The sequence below is a fragment of the Mixophyes fleayi genome, chromosome 1, assembly GCF_038048845.1.
Source record: "Mixophyes fleayi isolate aMixFle1 chromosome 1, aMixFle1.hap1, whole genome shotgun sequence".
In the NCBI taxonomy this organism is placed as follows: domain Eukaryota; kingdom Metazoa; phylum Chordata; class Amphibia; order Anura; family Limnodynastidae; genus Mixophyes; species Mixophyes fleayi.
This window is the reverse complement of record NC_134402.1, coordinates 270,159,141-270,174,495: the sequence shown is the minus strand read 5'-3', so window position 1 is coordinate 270,174,495 and position 15,355 is coordinate 270,159,141. Positions and strand designations below refer to the sequence as shown.

The following is a 15,355-nucleotide window of genomic DNA, read 5'->3' as shown; positions in this document are numbered from 1 at the left end:
CATCACTAGGTGGAAGATCAGTATTGGAAACAAATATTTGGTGGCTCTGATTTTAGTGCAGATTTACACCTTTATCCAATGTTAGTAAATAACCCTCTGCACCAAGGTTTTATTCCCCCTGACATTTGTCTTGCGTTAAAAAATACAATCACAAATGCTCTCCTCTCTCCCTTGGTGGAAGTGCAACACTAATTTGGTGTTATAAAGTAAGGAACAATTTACTTGTGAATTCTCTGTGTATGAATTATTCTTCGATTGCTCAATCTCAGTTCTTTAAGACATTAGGACGCAAATGTTGCATCTTCAGTGATTTGCCAGAGTGATCTAGGGAAGCAACCACCTTACTAAGCAATGTATATTTTATGAAAATGCAGAACAGACAGCATGCTGTATAAAGGTAGTTACATAGACTTTGGTATATATCCATGTTCAAAATTGACCTTACTTCCTCCATAAACATAGCACTTTGTCAATCAACTTGCAGATCAGTGTCTCTTAAGCATGCCAAGGAAAAACTTGATTTTGGTGAAATTACTGAACTTCGCTACAAACTTAACAAAGCTAAAGCTGAGCATGTAGAACTGGTGGTAAAGCATAATGAAGAGGTGAGTTAATGTCATTTATTTTACTTCTTCTTCCTCAAACTTTCATTTGATTTTAACTATATTATTTGTTTTACTTTCTATTTTGTACATATATCCAAATAACCAATAAACATATATATTTTTCTTTTTAATAGTAAAAACTAAACTTGATGGATTGTCCAGCTAACCTGTAAAATGTATTGTCGATCTCTCCACTCTAGTGTCACATAGTGTGCTCTTTCATTCCCAAATGGTTATTGTTGTAGTAGTAGTATTACTATCATTAATTTAAAAAGCACACACATATTCCGCTGCTTCTAAGTGATGCCTACAGGGCACTATAACAATTACATGATTTTAACATTTACAAAAACTTGAGAAAATTGTAATGTCAACCCTGCTAATGAAAAAGACGTAAGTACTGAAACTTTTGCAGAGTGCAGTGTGATGTTATGAGGTCAGGGTATATGTATGTCTGAAGAGATGCATTTTGAGAGTGTGTCTGGTGTTATGAGGAAGAGACCGCCAAAAATGTAATGGGTGTGACACAAAAGAAAGTCTGGAGTGAGAAGAAAAGAGAAGGAGTTGGTGCCTCACTTGAGAAGCAGGAGGAAATGTGTATAAATTGAGCCAGTCTATTCAGTAGTAGACCATAGAAGATATTTGAAATAATTTAAGTAGGTAGTTGTTAGACTGTAAATTTGAGTCAAAAATGATGCTTAAGTAAAAGGCTTGGGATTGGAATGTTATTCACAGCAATTGTTCTTGAGCTAAACTATGTGTTTAGAAGAAGGAAAAACAACAACTTAATTTTCTTCTCTGTATCAACAATTTGTTTCGTCGGCTAATGTGGTGATTTGGTGGCCTCTGATTGACAGCTCAGCGCTATCTCAGCTGGCATGAGGCTGCACTCTGCCAGTTCCTTGAGCCTATGCTTTTGATCATTGGCTCAGAGTAAAACCATTCACACATTTTTATGGCTGGCAGACAGGAAAGTGTTTTGTAATATTATATTTGGTACAGCTACTCAATACCATTTAATATAAAAAGATTATGGCTCTCAACTTTGTTTATATAGCAGTTAACTGGCTTTTATTTGTATGTTTGTGATTCCTACGAGAGAGTACTGTCTGTTCATGCTACAACAACAAAGATATTTCAAATGACCATTGCCCTTTTTCTTCTTCCTCTCCAAATAGGAATTGCTGCCAATATTCTCACTGTTTCTACAAATGCAACTAGATTGATAGGTCTCTGTCTCAGTTCACAGATGTAGCTAGGCAGTAGATGCCTCAATCACTAAATTAGAGATAATACTAAATACAGTCCTTATAGTTTACAACCAAGTGCAAAATGGCAGACCATAGACTGAACAGAGAGCTACAACACTAAAACGGTAACAATGGATATTTGGTGCATAATGTTATCTCCAAAATTACTGTCAAATACATGTTTAAACGGGACATATGTAAATGATACTATTTTTGTATTGTGAATGGATGCTTGCTGACTTTAATATTAGTATTCATGTATAGTTTATTATTATTATTTTTAATAAATCACATTTCCTAGTTGTCATCTTGCGAGAGCCGGTTTGCCAAGCTACGTTCTGAGGTTGAGAAAGGAGAAGCGATTCGTCAGAGTCTAGAATATGAACTGGCAGTGGCAAGAAAACAGTGTAACGAGGAAAGGATGGCATTGGAGGAGGAAAAAAAAAACTCCTTTAGAATACAAGAGCAGTATAAAGGTAAAAAGAGACTCCACCTCTTACAGTGAGCTATGTGAGTAGGTGGGCACATGTTACACAATTCATGACATTGGAGTTATAGCCGATTACTAAAATGTATGTGCGCTTAGGGTAATTATTTTACTATTGTGGGCGAGCACTGTGATTACAAACCGATTGTTCATGAAATAGCTGGCAAGAGAGAAAGGATGCCCTTCAGGCTGCTGCTGTTTATACAGATAAGGAGCAGCACAGAAAGATATATGGGATTCCTGATTTGGTACAAGTAGTTTAATCACCAGTGAAGTCTCTGCAAATAGAAACTGTATAAGTATTTACTCAATGACCCACACCAGCAGAACCTGCAATAATTTAGAAGTATACATAACCATGCTGTAATCCTAACTGGCTGCTGGCAAATGTGTCTCTACTGCTTCATTCCTCTTATTGTAAACCCGCTGCTATACTGTGTACCTACTATGTCCCTCAGCTAGCTGTTGCCAGACATCCACTGTGTTATTTACTTGGCCTTGGGTCATTCAGGTAGATATTGGCAGACCTATAGCTTGTACAAAAGTTAACTGACATCAAAACATTTCCGCAAACAGCACAGAGTGAAGAGCTCCAAAGAAAGATTTACAGCATTGGGGAAGGTTTTCACGCCGCACAAGTTAGTTGGCAAGATGCACAGAAAGCTTTTGAAAGTGATTTGAAAGCTCGAGAACACACTGTTGAAAACTGCAAGAAAGAGCAGGATATGCTCATGTCTGAAAAACACAAGCTGGAAGCACTTTATCAGGTACCTGTGCTTAATGACATGACAAATGCACCCATCGCCTCTGCTCGTCACCAATTAGTGCACATGTACAATACTGTGATAACACACAACTTAGAGGGTACATTACACAGATGCAAAGTACTCCAAACACATACATGTCTTTCATTTTTTTTTTTTAAATTCCTATATTTCAGTTTAGAATATTGATAAACCTGATTCTATACTATTAAACACTTGATTATTTCACTGCGGCCATAATTTCTCTTTAATGTTATGCATATCTGATAAGATGATTATGCCCTTCCTTGTCTTTTTCACTATTTATTTAGTATTGTTTCAATTGTAAAATGTCAATTAAAAGAATACCTTCTAATACAAGCATTGTGTGATCTTTGTCCTCAGAAACAAAATATGGTGATTGATGAGCTGCAGCATAAATTGCATGAATTGGACATAGAAAAGAATAGCCATATGGATACTGTAAGACGACACAAGAGTGACCTTGGGTTTAGCCTTGAAAGAGAAGAAAGATTGAAGCAGGAACTTGAAGTAAATATATTATATGACATAAAATTTCAGTTTGTTGTAGGGCCACTTTTCTCAGTTTATGGATTTTTCCAGTAACATGTAATAATGCAGAAATGAGGTTGGATCTAAAGGATAAATTAACCTGTCAAAATAGGGTGCATTAACGGGGAACAATTCTTTCTCCTTTCTAATCCAAACTAATATTCCTGGATCCAAATTTTGATTTCTCCAGGCTTCCTATTAGCATAACCTATTAAGGCACATGACCTTATTGAGGCAGACATTTTGTTTTGGGAAGCCATAAAACTAGATGGCTTCGAGGTGATGCAAAAAATAATTTGAATTAATTCCTTTTTCTAAAAATACTTCATGGCAACCAATTACAATAGGTAGGTTTCTTTGCAGTTTTAGGTAGAGTCAGGTTACAAAAATCCACACCCCTGAATGGTATTTAAGGTAGCCCCTCCTCTTCCCCTGTGTCACATTACATGCTTCCTCTCAAAAATATAAACTTAACAAGCATTGATGACTAAGTGGACTGCCATGCAGTATTTCTAGGAAAATAAATTAACGGTAAGCATTATTTGCACTTTTACTCTTTTAATCCTCCATGGCAGCCATTACAATGGGATGTACCAAAGCAATACTGTAGGGAGGCTGCTAAAACAAACCAGCCACACGTGTTGCAAAATCATGAATTCATTTAGTGGCGGAGTGGAGAATATGTTCCCAAACTGAGAATCAGTGGAAGATCCAGATGATAATGACCAGCAAAGATAGTGATAGACTTCCATCCAGCTGCTTTGCAAAGCTCTGTCGTTGAAGCCTGAGCCTTAATGGCCAAGCTACTGCTACTGCCTGTTTTGAGTGGGCCCTCAGGATCTTTGGCACCTTATGTCCTTTCCTCTTCTCAGTTACTTTTTCTGAAGCCCTGCAGAAACCACAAAAAGATGTTCTGTTTTTCTGTATCCATCTGTGCTGAATTAATGTATGGAAATTGTTCCCGCCAATGCCAAGTTGTGAACTTCTTCTTTCATCATTAAGTTGTGGACATAAGAATTACAATACAGCCTCCTAATTAATGTGACCTGTAGATACTACTTTAGGCAGAAATGCAGGTTTGGCGCTAAGAACCACCTTCTCTGCATAGACATCCAGATAGATCTCTCTGCACCACAGTGCTTTTAATTCTCCAATTCTGTAATCCTACTAGCATGTGTAGTTCCCACTAAGATGACACTAAGGTGGTGTTCTATCTCCAAGAAACTTCTTGTAGTGGTTCAAAAAGCTCAGGCATCAAACTGTTGAGCACTCAATTGAAATACAATGGAGTCACAAAGGCTCAGATAGAAGGACTGACCCTCTTCACTGCTTTGAATAAGTGAATATTCAAATTGTCTGAAGCTAACTTAGTATCTAATAACACACTCAAAGCAAATACTTGTACTTTGAGTATAGATAAAGCAAGACCTTTGTTGATAATGTCTGGAAAGAAGTCAAGGACCTGTGGAATAGCCACTGCAGTTGGATTGAATCTAGAGTCACATCATGTGATAATTTCTTTCTGATCCTGCAATAGATTCTTGAAGAATTCTTCTTGCCTACAACAGTGTACTGATTACTTGCTCTGAGACTCTCCTATGTCTGAGCAGTGCACCCTCAACCTCCATGACATTAAAGCTAGACTCTCTAAAACTGGACGAAGAATTGAGCTTTGGTGTAGGAGACTTGGCCAAAGTTGTAGAGACCATGGTTGCTCCCAAAGCCTGTCCCAGGAAAAAGGGGAACCACGGAGGCAGAAAATGGAAAGATTGCTTTCTTAGAATGTGAGTAATAAGTGGAAAGGGAGGACCAGGTGAAACGTTCCTGGAGCTTTGTGCCAAGAGAAAAATCTGGATACCTTGGCATTTTTACTTGTTGCTGTATTGTTCACTTGAGAGGTCCCATATCTTCTTTTCAGTAGCTGGAACACTTCCTGGTGCAGGGACCACTCTCCTAGTGGAGTCTGATTTTGACTGAGGTAATCGGCTATTACCTTTTTGAATGCCTGCTAGATGCAACCTAAGAATTTTTTTTTCTCTGTCCAAGACATGATTCTTGGTAATTCCATATTCAAAGTTCCTCTTTGGTATCTCCCTGGCAATTTATGAAGGCTTCCACGGTCTTGTTGTCTGGAAAATATTCTGAGATACCGCCTTTTGTATGTGGACTAAGTGCTGAATTGTTTTGAACACTGCTCTAATTTCCAAACATTATGTGAAGTTTTTCTCTCTTTGTAACCATATGCTTGTACCATCTGTCCAGGCTGTAAATTTGGCGTCCGCCATAAATAGCCTTTCTGGCTCCAAAAATGGCTCTCCTCTAGTCTTTAACTTTGGACGTTTGCTCCACCTGAAAGTCTTCCTGGTCAACTTTTGCCAGAATGATATAGTGATTCAGAGAAGACTGTTTTTGATCTCACAGTGTTAGAAGTTCCAACTGGAGGCCCTGCATGTGCCATCTTGCCTAGGGAATAATTCTTATACTGGAGTAAAAAATTCTTAATTATAAAGTCCCTCTTGTTATTGACATTTGATGATGAGTCTGCAATTAACGTGCCAGTGACTGGATTTTGATACATTGGTTTTCTGACAGGCATTTTCTTTTGGATGGTGTTATATGGACCCCAAGAAACTTTTTGCCATGTTTAGAATGAGATGACTCTTTTTAGCTTTGTCACAATACGACTATGCTCTTGTAGAAAGGCTGTCACCTTAAAATTCCCACCTGAACAATGATATCCAGATAGGGCCATGTCCTGACTCCTTGTTTCCGTAGTTCATCCACCAGTATATTAGCACCTTGATAAAAAATTCTGAGCGGTTTTGCAAGCCTGAAGGGCAGGCAGTGAACTGAAAGTGCTTGTCCAATTGTCTGCGATGAACTACAACAGGGATATGAAAAAAGTCATCCTGAACGTCTGTGGACATGAGAAAAAAATCACATTCACTAATGGCCATGAGATCTGAATTTACAGATTCCATGCGAAAATGTGTGGTATGGACATACTTGTTGTGCCTCTTCATAACGAAGAAGCTCCGGATGACTTTCTGACAAAAGAGTTTGGATTACAAACCTGCGCCCACTTGACCTGCAGGAGCTTTCGAAATTACATGAGCTTCTATTAATTATTGCTAACTGTCTGCAAGATTACCCATTCTATTAGAGACTTGGACAGGACAAAGAAGTTCTCCCAGAACACTGTTGAAACTCTATATTGTACCCAATTCTTTCAATGTTCAACACCTATTGATCTGTGATAGAGTGGGTCCATACTTACCTACTGTGTGATTTTGTCTCATACTGGTTATAGTGGGGGTTGATTCTGACAACAGACATTGTAATGGACAGTTTGGATGTAGTAGACGTATCTGCCTGACATACTGTCTCCCTGGCCTATAGTTTCTTATCTCATTGAAGTGCCGACAGCCCAAGGAATAGTGCCTAGGCCATCTATCTTGGTGCAAGCAGTTAGTTTTATCCCAGAAGACTTCAGTATGATAGTGTCCAATTTGTCTTGAAAGATTAGAGACTTTTAAATGGGAGATTGGCTAGACTATTATTAGAGTGAACATCTGCTGTTCAAGGGTGCAACCAAAAAGCTCTCCTAGTCACTATTGCTCAAGCCATTGTCCTTGACAAGAAAACCATGGAGGGAAATTCAGTTTGGCGCAATGTGTCTCCAGAACAGTCCACGGAGACAGCTTCTGCCAATGTTGAGGGTGGAATCACCGCTCATTTTTCCTCGCACTCCAGAGACCCACATCTGAACCTCTTCACCACTGAATGGATGCATATGTTGCAATCTCCTTAATTAGACTGACTCTTTCCCTCTGTGCTCCTTCCTCGTAAATAAGCAATTTCACCACGTGATGAACAGGGATACTCTACTATTTATAACAAGGATTTATTAGTTTGCGTGTGGTAGTTGGATCTTCATCCATACCAATAGAATTGCATATATGATTAATTTAAAACTCCATATTGTATAAATTAAACATCCTAGGTGTTTCTTTAATCCCTTCGGACCCTATAAAGCAGGCCTGTCCAACCTGTGGCCCTCCAGATGTTGTGAAACTACAAGTCCCAGCATGCCCTTCCAGCTATCAACATGTTGTCTACTGGCAAAGCATACTGGGGCTTGTAGTTTCACAACACCTGGAGGGCCGCATATTGGACAGGCCTGCTTTAAAGGAATCTTATAAATTCCCTGGATAATCACATTCCAAGTATCATTCATCTAAATCCATGCTTGTCTGAGGCCTTGGTCTGTTTAGCTCTTGTATAGTACACAGATATTCCTTGATCATATAGAATTAACTTATCCTAACCAAAAAACTCCTTACACTTAGGGGCTGATTTTTGCACTTGGGATGAGAACTACACGCTGTACCAAACGAAGACCCCTTCAGGCTGTATTGTGACTTATCACATACCCCACAACTCCATGCTGCTGAAGCTTGTTTCTTTCTTTTTTGTCCACAGGGGTCCCAAGAGTACTTGAAAAGATCATTCACTACTTACTAACTGAAGCATGTATGCTTACATAAGCAAGCACCCCTAACTTAGGGGCTTATCTACTGCGAGTGCCTTTCAGCTGTTTGGGTTTTTTTTTCATGCTCAATTCCTCTGCCAGCACCTCACCAATTGTGACAAAATGTTCCCCAAGAGCAGATTGCTATAGAGCAGTCCTGAGCCCTTCTTAGTCTGGTTCAATCTTGGCACCCTGTCACACGTCGCGCATGCGCAGGCCACCAAGGTTTAAATTTCCTGCACCAGATCTGCTTCCGTTGGTAGCAGACTGGTGTTCCCCAGCCCAGTACTTGGCTTGCAGCATGCATTGCTGGGACCCAAGAGAAGGTAAGCCCCTGCACTACAGAAAACAATAAAGTACTACCTGCCCTAACTATTACTAGAGTCAGGGAAGGACACAAAGGAGGAGAGAAGGAGCTACCTTATATACAATCCTGGGGTGTGTTTTTTAACCTGTATCTACCTAAACTTGAAAAGGAGCCTACCCATTGTATTGGCTTCCGTGGAGGATTGAAGAGGAAAGTTACCTGTTAAAGTCACCACATTTCACATATTATTGTTATGAAAGTGCTTTACTCTTTCAGCAGTTTACTAATACATTGGATAAAACATTGGCGATAGAGACCACTTTAAACAATCCTTGTGTAAATAGTAATCTTTTCTCATAGGCAGCAAATCAGAGAGTGAAGAACCTAGAGGAGAACATAGAGGCAGAAAGAGCAGCGCACCTGGAGTCCAAGTTCAACTCTGAAATCATCCAGGTAACAAGTGCAGCACTATACACTGTTTATAATACAAGCTATAAATACTTGCTTCTTAAAGTGAAAATACAACATTCAATGAAAAGCTAGTATACTTGTAGGCAAAATGGGAGCCTTTTTCAGTATATTAATTTATTGTTACTTTTGTTGCACTTCTTTTACTGTATGAAAAGCTTATAAATGTGAACTCAGACCGAGTGATTAAATAGGAATCCAGTAAGAAGTGGTGTAGATAAATGAGAAGCTAATAGTTTTCAGAGTCTTAGGAGCATATTCAATTGTCCCCGTTACTCGCAAAAGTAATGCGGCTTGCGCACTATTACCGTTATTACGGTAATAGTACGCGTAATTACCGTTATTACGGGACCTTTAATGCCGGCTGTCAGCTCACAGCTCAGGGAGCTGCGAGCTGAAATCTGGCTTAGAATTACCGTAATAACGGTAATACTTTCAATGCCGCGTTACTTTAGAGAGTAACCCGGACAGTTGAATATGCCCTTAAATTGTATATTAGGAAAAGTAATTGTTGGATCCTCTTTCACTGTATGTGTGTAGTAGGGTACACTCCTAATTCAACAGGTCTGGTGCCTAAGTTTGATACATTATTGATCGTAATAACTCAGAGCTGTATATTGCTGGGCCCCATAGTAATGTCGGGGTAGGGCCCCGGTAACGCTACTTTAGCTCCTGCTCTGCCCTGAGAAAACCAAAGAGAGGCCTCTCCTGAGCATGTCCAGCCTTCTTATGCGCTGCGCCAAAGAGGGCTCTGTCCTTATCATTTATGTACATTAATTCCTGCAAAAGTTAGTTGTGTGTTGGATCTCTTAAGTTATTTTTCACGAGAAGGTATATAACGTCTGTGATGTCCTAAAGTAGCGTCTGTAGAGCTCGGGATACATATTAGGTGTTGGGGCAAGCTTTAGGACCATACTTCCCTGTTAAATTACTTATATACTTTTAATTTATATTGTTCTTTTTTTCATATATACTTAATTTATTAAAATCTGAAATTTAAAACATGTGTTAAAGAAATCTAGACGTTTCAGACTTTTATAAAGCTTTTACATTTTGTATTCAAATGGGGATTGTTACACCTGTTTATTTTATATTGGCAAAATAATGTAACTTAACCTTGACCTGACTAGTCCATTCCCTTCTACGTAATTCATTATCAAAACTTGGATTGGCTTCTGTCTGGCACTTAAATTGAATATTGGTTCACCCCACAAATAAATTCTTCCATTGCGTGTATGCAATCAGTGCATTGTAACATTTTTACAAGGAATAGTGCAGGTGAATGCTTTTTGTGTCTTCTGCTTTCAATACATTTCTATGTTCACAGTTGCGCATTCGGGATCTCGAGGGGTCATTGCAAGTGGAAAAGTCCAGCCAGGCACAAACTGCTTCGGATTTAGACCTTATAAGGAATCAATTCAAAGAAGTGGAAAATGCCTACAACAGAGAAAAAAACACTGCACAAGTATTGACAGACAAGCTCCAGACGTGAGTGTCATGATATAGTATTTGGTTCTATAGAATAGTTTTGTTATCCTCATACTCAAATATACCCTCCAGGTATATCAGAATTACAAATGTTGAGGTCCCCTGACTTCTGCCTCCAACCTGTCAGCTCCGACAACAGCTGGATTGCGCTGAATTGTGCTGGGAAACCAGTGCATTACAAACTGTCAATAGCTGTACACCAGAGCTCTATGGAAAAACATCCATAGAGGCTTATTGATGGCCCTTTCAGTGCTAAGATTCTCAGTGTGAGCTGGCCCTTGGCTTTAGGAAGTGGGTGCTTCGTTTGGGTGGTTCTTAGGTTGGGTGGGGGTTCATACAATTGATCAGGTGTGTGAATTGCTGTTTACCTATTTGAAAAATATACTTCTAGTTATTAATAGGTATTTATGTGCACTTGCACATGGCTCAATTGTGTTATCATTTTTTATTTATTTTCATTATAGATTGGAGGAAGAGTGTTCCTTGATGGTTAATGACTTTACAGCAGAAAGTGATAAGAAAAACAAGCTAATCGTGGATCTCTCGGAGAAGCTTAAGAATAGTGAGGAAAACTTTGCTGCAGTGGAGCAGGACCTTGCAGTGGTAAGGGGTTCAGGTGTCAGCAAAGCACATAATTAATGCATTACACATTGTACTTTATAATGATTGTAAAAAGGGTTCATGTGCTATTCATGCCTACATTTCTGGTAAAGTACAGACAAGTGAGTAGTCCTGGGCAATAGAAGGGAAAAATACAAAATACAATAGTAATAATATAGTTTATGTTTTGAAATTATATAAATATATTTAAAATATCGATGTTTGTATTTTCTGTGTCACACACAAATCTAAACACTGTTTGTGTGTGTGTGTGTACACATAGGGCCTGATTTATCAAGGAACGTAAATGCGAATTTTGTGCGTAAAATCCGCAAATTTGATTTGCACATGCCCAGAACCATAAGCAACTAAATGCAGCAACGTTCAATTGATCTTCGGACACTTACTATAGTTTATGTGCTCTGGGAGGGAACGGGGCAGGGAAAGGCGTTGGCCCGTAGTTAGTGTACAGTAAGGTCGTGCCAAAGTCGAGTGCACTCAGCCATGTCTGATTCAAGTTTTGGGCATCTCGGAGGTACTTGTTTTTCTGACGTATACCTTGCTCCCGCTACAGGGCTAGGCTAAATCTTCAGTACTAGTGAGGAGTACGTATGCATGCTATAATATGTGTTTGCACTCAGGAGCAACTGTAAAAATGTATTTTAATCATTATTAACAGATGACAATAATTTAATTATATTTTTCTGTGCGTACTTTTGCAAATTTATATTACACATAGGTATTGGACGTATCCTGCAGAGTCTTGTGTAGTAGAGACAGACCTAAACCCATATTTGATAGCCCATGGGTCACCTCTTCTGATGTGGCTATAACTACAATAAAACACTCTCCATATCCTACATACATGAATTTTTAAATATCTCCTCACATTTGCTACAATTTTATATCCTACAAGTGCTCCATCCAATAAATTGCTTGGATGCTCCTGCCTATTTTTTTGTATAACATTGGTCACACACATTGCAGAATCACAAGTGATGCTGGACAATGGATCAGTTGTTAATACATATTCTGCTGCAATGTACAATTAGAGAAATCGCAGTTCAAATGAATGTTATATGGGAATTCAAATGAATGTTACATGATAATATATTTAAGTATCAAAGTGAATGCCTTTTATAACTATCACATAGACCAAGAAACACCAGTTCTCTCTAGAAGAGGCTTCTGGACGTACTATGAGAGATCTGCAGACACTGGTGGACAGCTTTAACGTGTCAAGACGACGTTTATCAGGTTAGTTGAAGGTTCAATGTGACAGATGCATCTGTCAATGTTCTAAAGTGACTCCTCTGTGGAATGTGTACAGATGCGTCCTTCAGGCCCCTTCCCCACATGTTGTCATTTGATGACATGACTGAAGCAGTTCTCACAGCAGTCCACTAGTCCAGCACATTGGGAGAGGGTGATGGGAAGTGGACCTGCTGCTGTTAGTCCGTAAGTTGATTTAAAGGTGGTATAAATTGAGAGAATCATCAGGAAAGGTCACAGATTATTCCTCGAATCCAACAGAGAGAAAGGTCTTGTCCGTGTACCTGCAAAGGGAACAGATGTTTTCATGGGACCGAGCCAAAAACTTCAGCAAATATTAGGTCACCGATTCAAAAAGGTTATATAAGACACTAAAGACTTTTTTTTTTATTTTTTTCCTTGCTATTTTGGCATCATTTAATTTTAATTTGCCTGTTCTAGTCAGTTTTACTTGTCATGTTTAAAATTGCAGGTTTAATATTATTACAAAGAATAAAGAGTAAAACATTAGTTTCAAAACAGAACATTTTGGTGTGTGTGTGTGGGCAGTATGTTAATATAGTATGTGTGTGTGTGTGTGGGCAGTATGTTAATATAGTATGTGTGTGTGTGTGGGCAGTATGTTAATATAGTATGTGTGTGTGTGTGTGGGCAGTATGTTAATATAGTATGTGTGTGTGTGTGGGCAGTATGTTAATATAGTATGTGTGTGTGTGTGTGTGGGCAGTATGTTAATATAGTATGTGTGTGTGTGTGTGGACAGTATGTTAATATAGTATGTGTGTGTGTGTGTGGGCAGTATGTTAATATAGTATGTGTGTGTGTGTGTGGGCAGTATGTTAATATAGTATGTGTGTGTGTGTGTGGGCAGTATGTTAATATAGTATGTGTGTGTGTGTGTGGGCAGTATGTTAATATAGTATGTGTGTGTGTGTGTGGGCAGTATGTTAATATAGTATGTGTGTGTGTGTGTGGGCAGTATGTTAATATAGTATGTGTGTGTGGGCAGTATGTTAATATAGTATGTGTGTGTGTGTGTGTGGGCAGTATGTTAATATAGTGTGTGAGTGTGTGTGGGCAGTATGTTAATATAGTGTGAGTGTGTGTGTTTGTTTATTACAAAGCCCCTCTTTATTTATTTGCCATTAAACCTGTTTCTGTTCTAACGCATTGGGCAACACGCCATGGAGTATTCCCTGCCTCACTAGACAGTAAATAGTTAAGAGGCGATTTCTTTCAATCCATGTCTTAACTCATGAGAGGGCTGGGAAGTACCATCTGAACACCATATAGGGCCTTATGTAGAGTTAAGCAAAAACAAGATGCACATTTGCACTTTGGCAAAACCATGTTGAATTTTAGGCGGGGAAATGCAAAATGTGCAGACAGATTTAGAGCTGGGAGGGAGCGTGTCTTCTGTCGTACCTGAATTGCAGTGGAAAAATAAACCTGCCCTATATCTGTGTACTACTTGTAAAAGCAGACAGTATTTTTTTTGTATTCATACAAAAAAAAAAAAATACCGGTAAATGCATTTTGCCCCCTTGCATTGCAACATTGTTCCAGGAGCAAATGTTCTCCTTTTTATTTTTATTTTTTGTTTTCTTAGCTTTGCTCCTAACTAAATAAGGCCCATAATGTAAGAAAGTGAATACAGTGTTCTTGCAAGTACAACGAAAAGCCCTCTCTCACCAATTTCTTTACCACAAGATAATCTATTAATTTAGTATGTAAATCTTGTTTTCTCACATAAATGTATGCTGATAAAAATTGCTTTGGGACAAACAGGAATTCAGTACGCACAATTGCCTAGTTAAACATCTTTTGCCTGTACGATTCTTTTATTCATAACACACCCTAATAGAGAGGCAAAAGCATAAAGTCGGGACTTTAGCATCTGTTCACAGTTCTACATGTACCCGACTATAAATGTCCTAGGGCTACACATTTCTGGCATACTCTCGCCTCTGATAGTATGAGTTGGAGATGCCTGGTTATTAGCAACGCAGCCTTACTGAAACAACATTGAAAGGCGGATGAATAAGAGAAGCAGGCATATGCACTAGTTTACCGTAGAGGACAGCTTCCAGAGACACTATTTCAACAGCCTAGTGCCGGCTACATGGACTGCAGTCCAGGTGTTGTGGTGCCTGTAAGAGAGCCTCAGTCTGGCTGGGAAGTTGCTTGCTGCTGTCCACCCTGCCTGCCGGGTCGTGTATTAGAAAGGTAGAGTAGCGCCTCCGGTGGCCAGATAGAGAAGTTGGCTGAGGTAACCACTAGTTAAGTCCCCACATTAGGGACAACATGGAAGGGAGCTGTCCCATGTACAGCAGCATGTTTGGACTGGGCCAACAGGGGAAGGTACTTTTCCACTTGACAGGCATTTGCTGAACAAAGCCTGCCTAAAATAAGTCTGCTGACCTCCCCTGTGGTGTCGAATCTCTCTTTTATGATGTGTATACTTAACGTCCAATTCTGAACTTGGGAATTGTTGTACAGTGGATACTTCCAACTGTGAACTTGGGAATTGTTTAATATTATAGTATTTAATATATTGGGCAAGCTATTCTTAGGGAGAGTTTGAGCTGAGTGTGTGCTCTCCTTTCTGATATATAGATATAGATACATATATTGCCACTCTGTTCTGTCAATGTACTCTCTCCTCCTTAAGAGTATTGACTTGGCTGTAGAAAGATTGTGTTCTGTCTATGTAGTATTACTGATTACTTTTAGAAACACATTACGGTGTGCCTAAAATCATTTATAATTTTTATATACTGATATAGTTTGCTCTTCTAGTTAACCGTCTTCTAGATTGTATTCTACTGTTGTCTCTCTGCTCTCATTTGATCATGTCAGAAAAAGGGACTGATTTTAGCTCAAGTCAAAATGGTTATGTACTTCAAATGTCCCAAGTGCCAGGCAGAATTACCAATTAGATGTTTGGAACCAAATGCCCAATGTGTGACTTGGGAGACTGAAGACCAAAGTCCACAAATGTGGAGACAGGCGCTGGATCTTTTCTCTCAAT

General features: G+C 39.0%; 1 protein-coding gene across 3 annotated transcripts in view; it reads left to right on the top strand.

The window, feature by feature from the left end:
• CCDC171 (coiled-coil domain containing 171) overlaps positions 1-15,355 on the top strand; it is a 119,368-nt gene that overhangs the window by 47,931 nt on the left and 56,082 nt on the right. For all 3 annotated transcript variants that reach the window (XM_075210875.1, XM_075210874.1, XM_075210876.1), the window contains 8 exons: positions 485-605; positions 2,157-2,331; positions 2,919-3,109; positions 3,491-3,637; positions 8,857-8,949; positions 10,292-10,452; positions 10,917-11,055; positions 12,207-12,309. In XM_075210875.1, the coding sequence (XP_075066976.1) occupies positions 485-605; positions 2,157-2,331; positions 2,919-3,109; positions 3,491-3,637; positions 8,857-8,949; positions 10,292-10,452; positions 10,917-11,055; positions 12,207-12,309 (1,130 nt within the window). The remainder of the gene's footprint in view (positions 1-484; positions 606-2,156; positions 2,332-2,918; positions 3,110-3,490; positions 3,638-8,856; positions 8,950-10,291; positions 10,453-10,916; positions 11,056-12,206; positions 12,310-15,355) is intronic.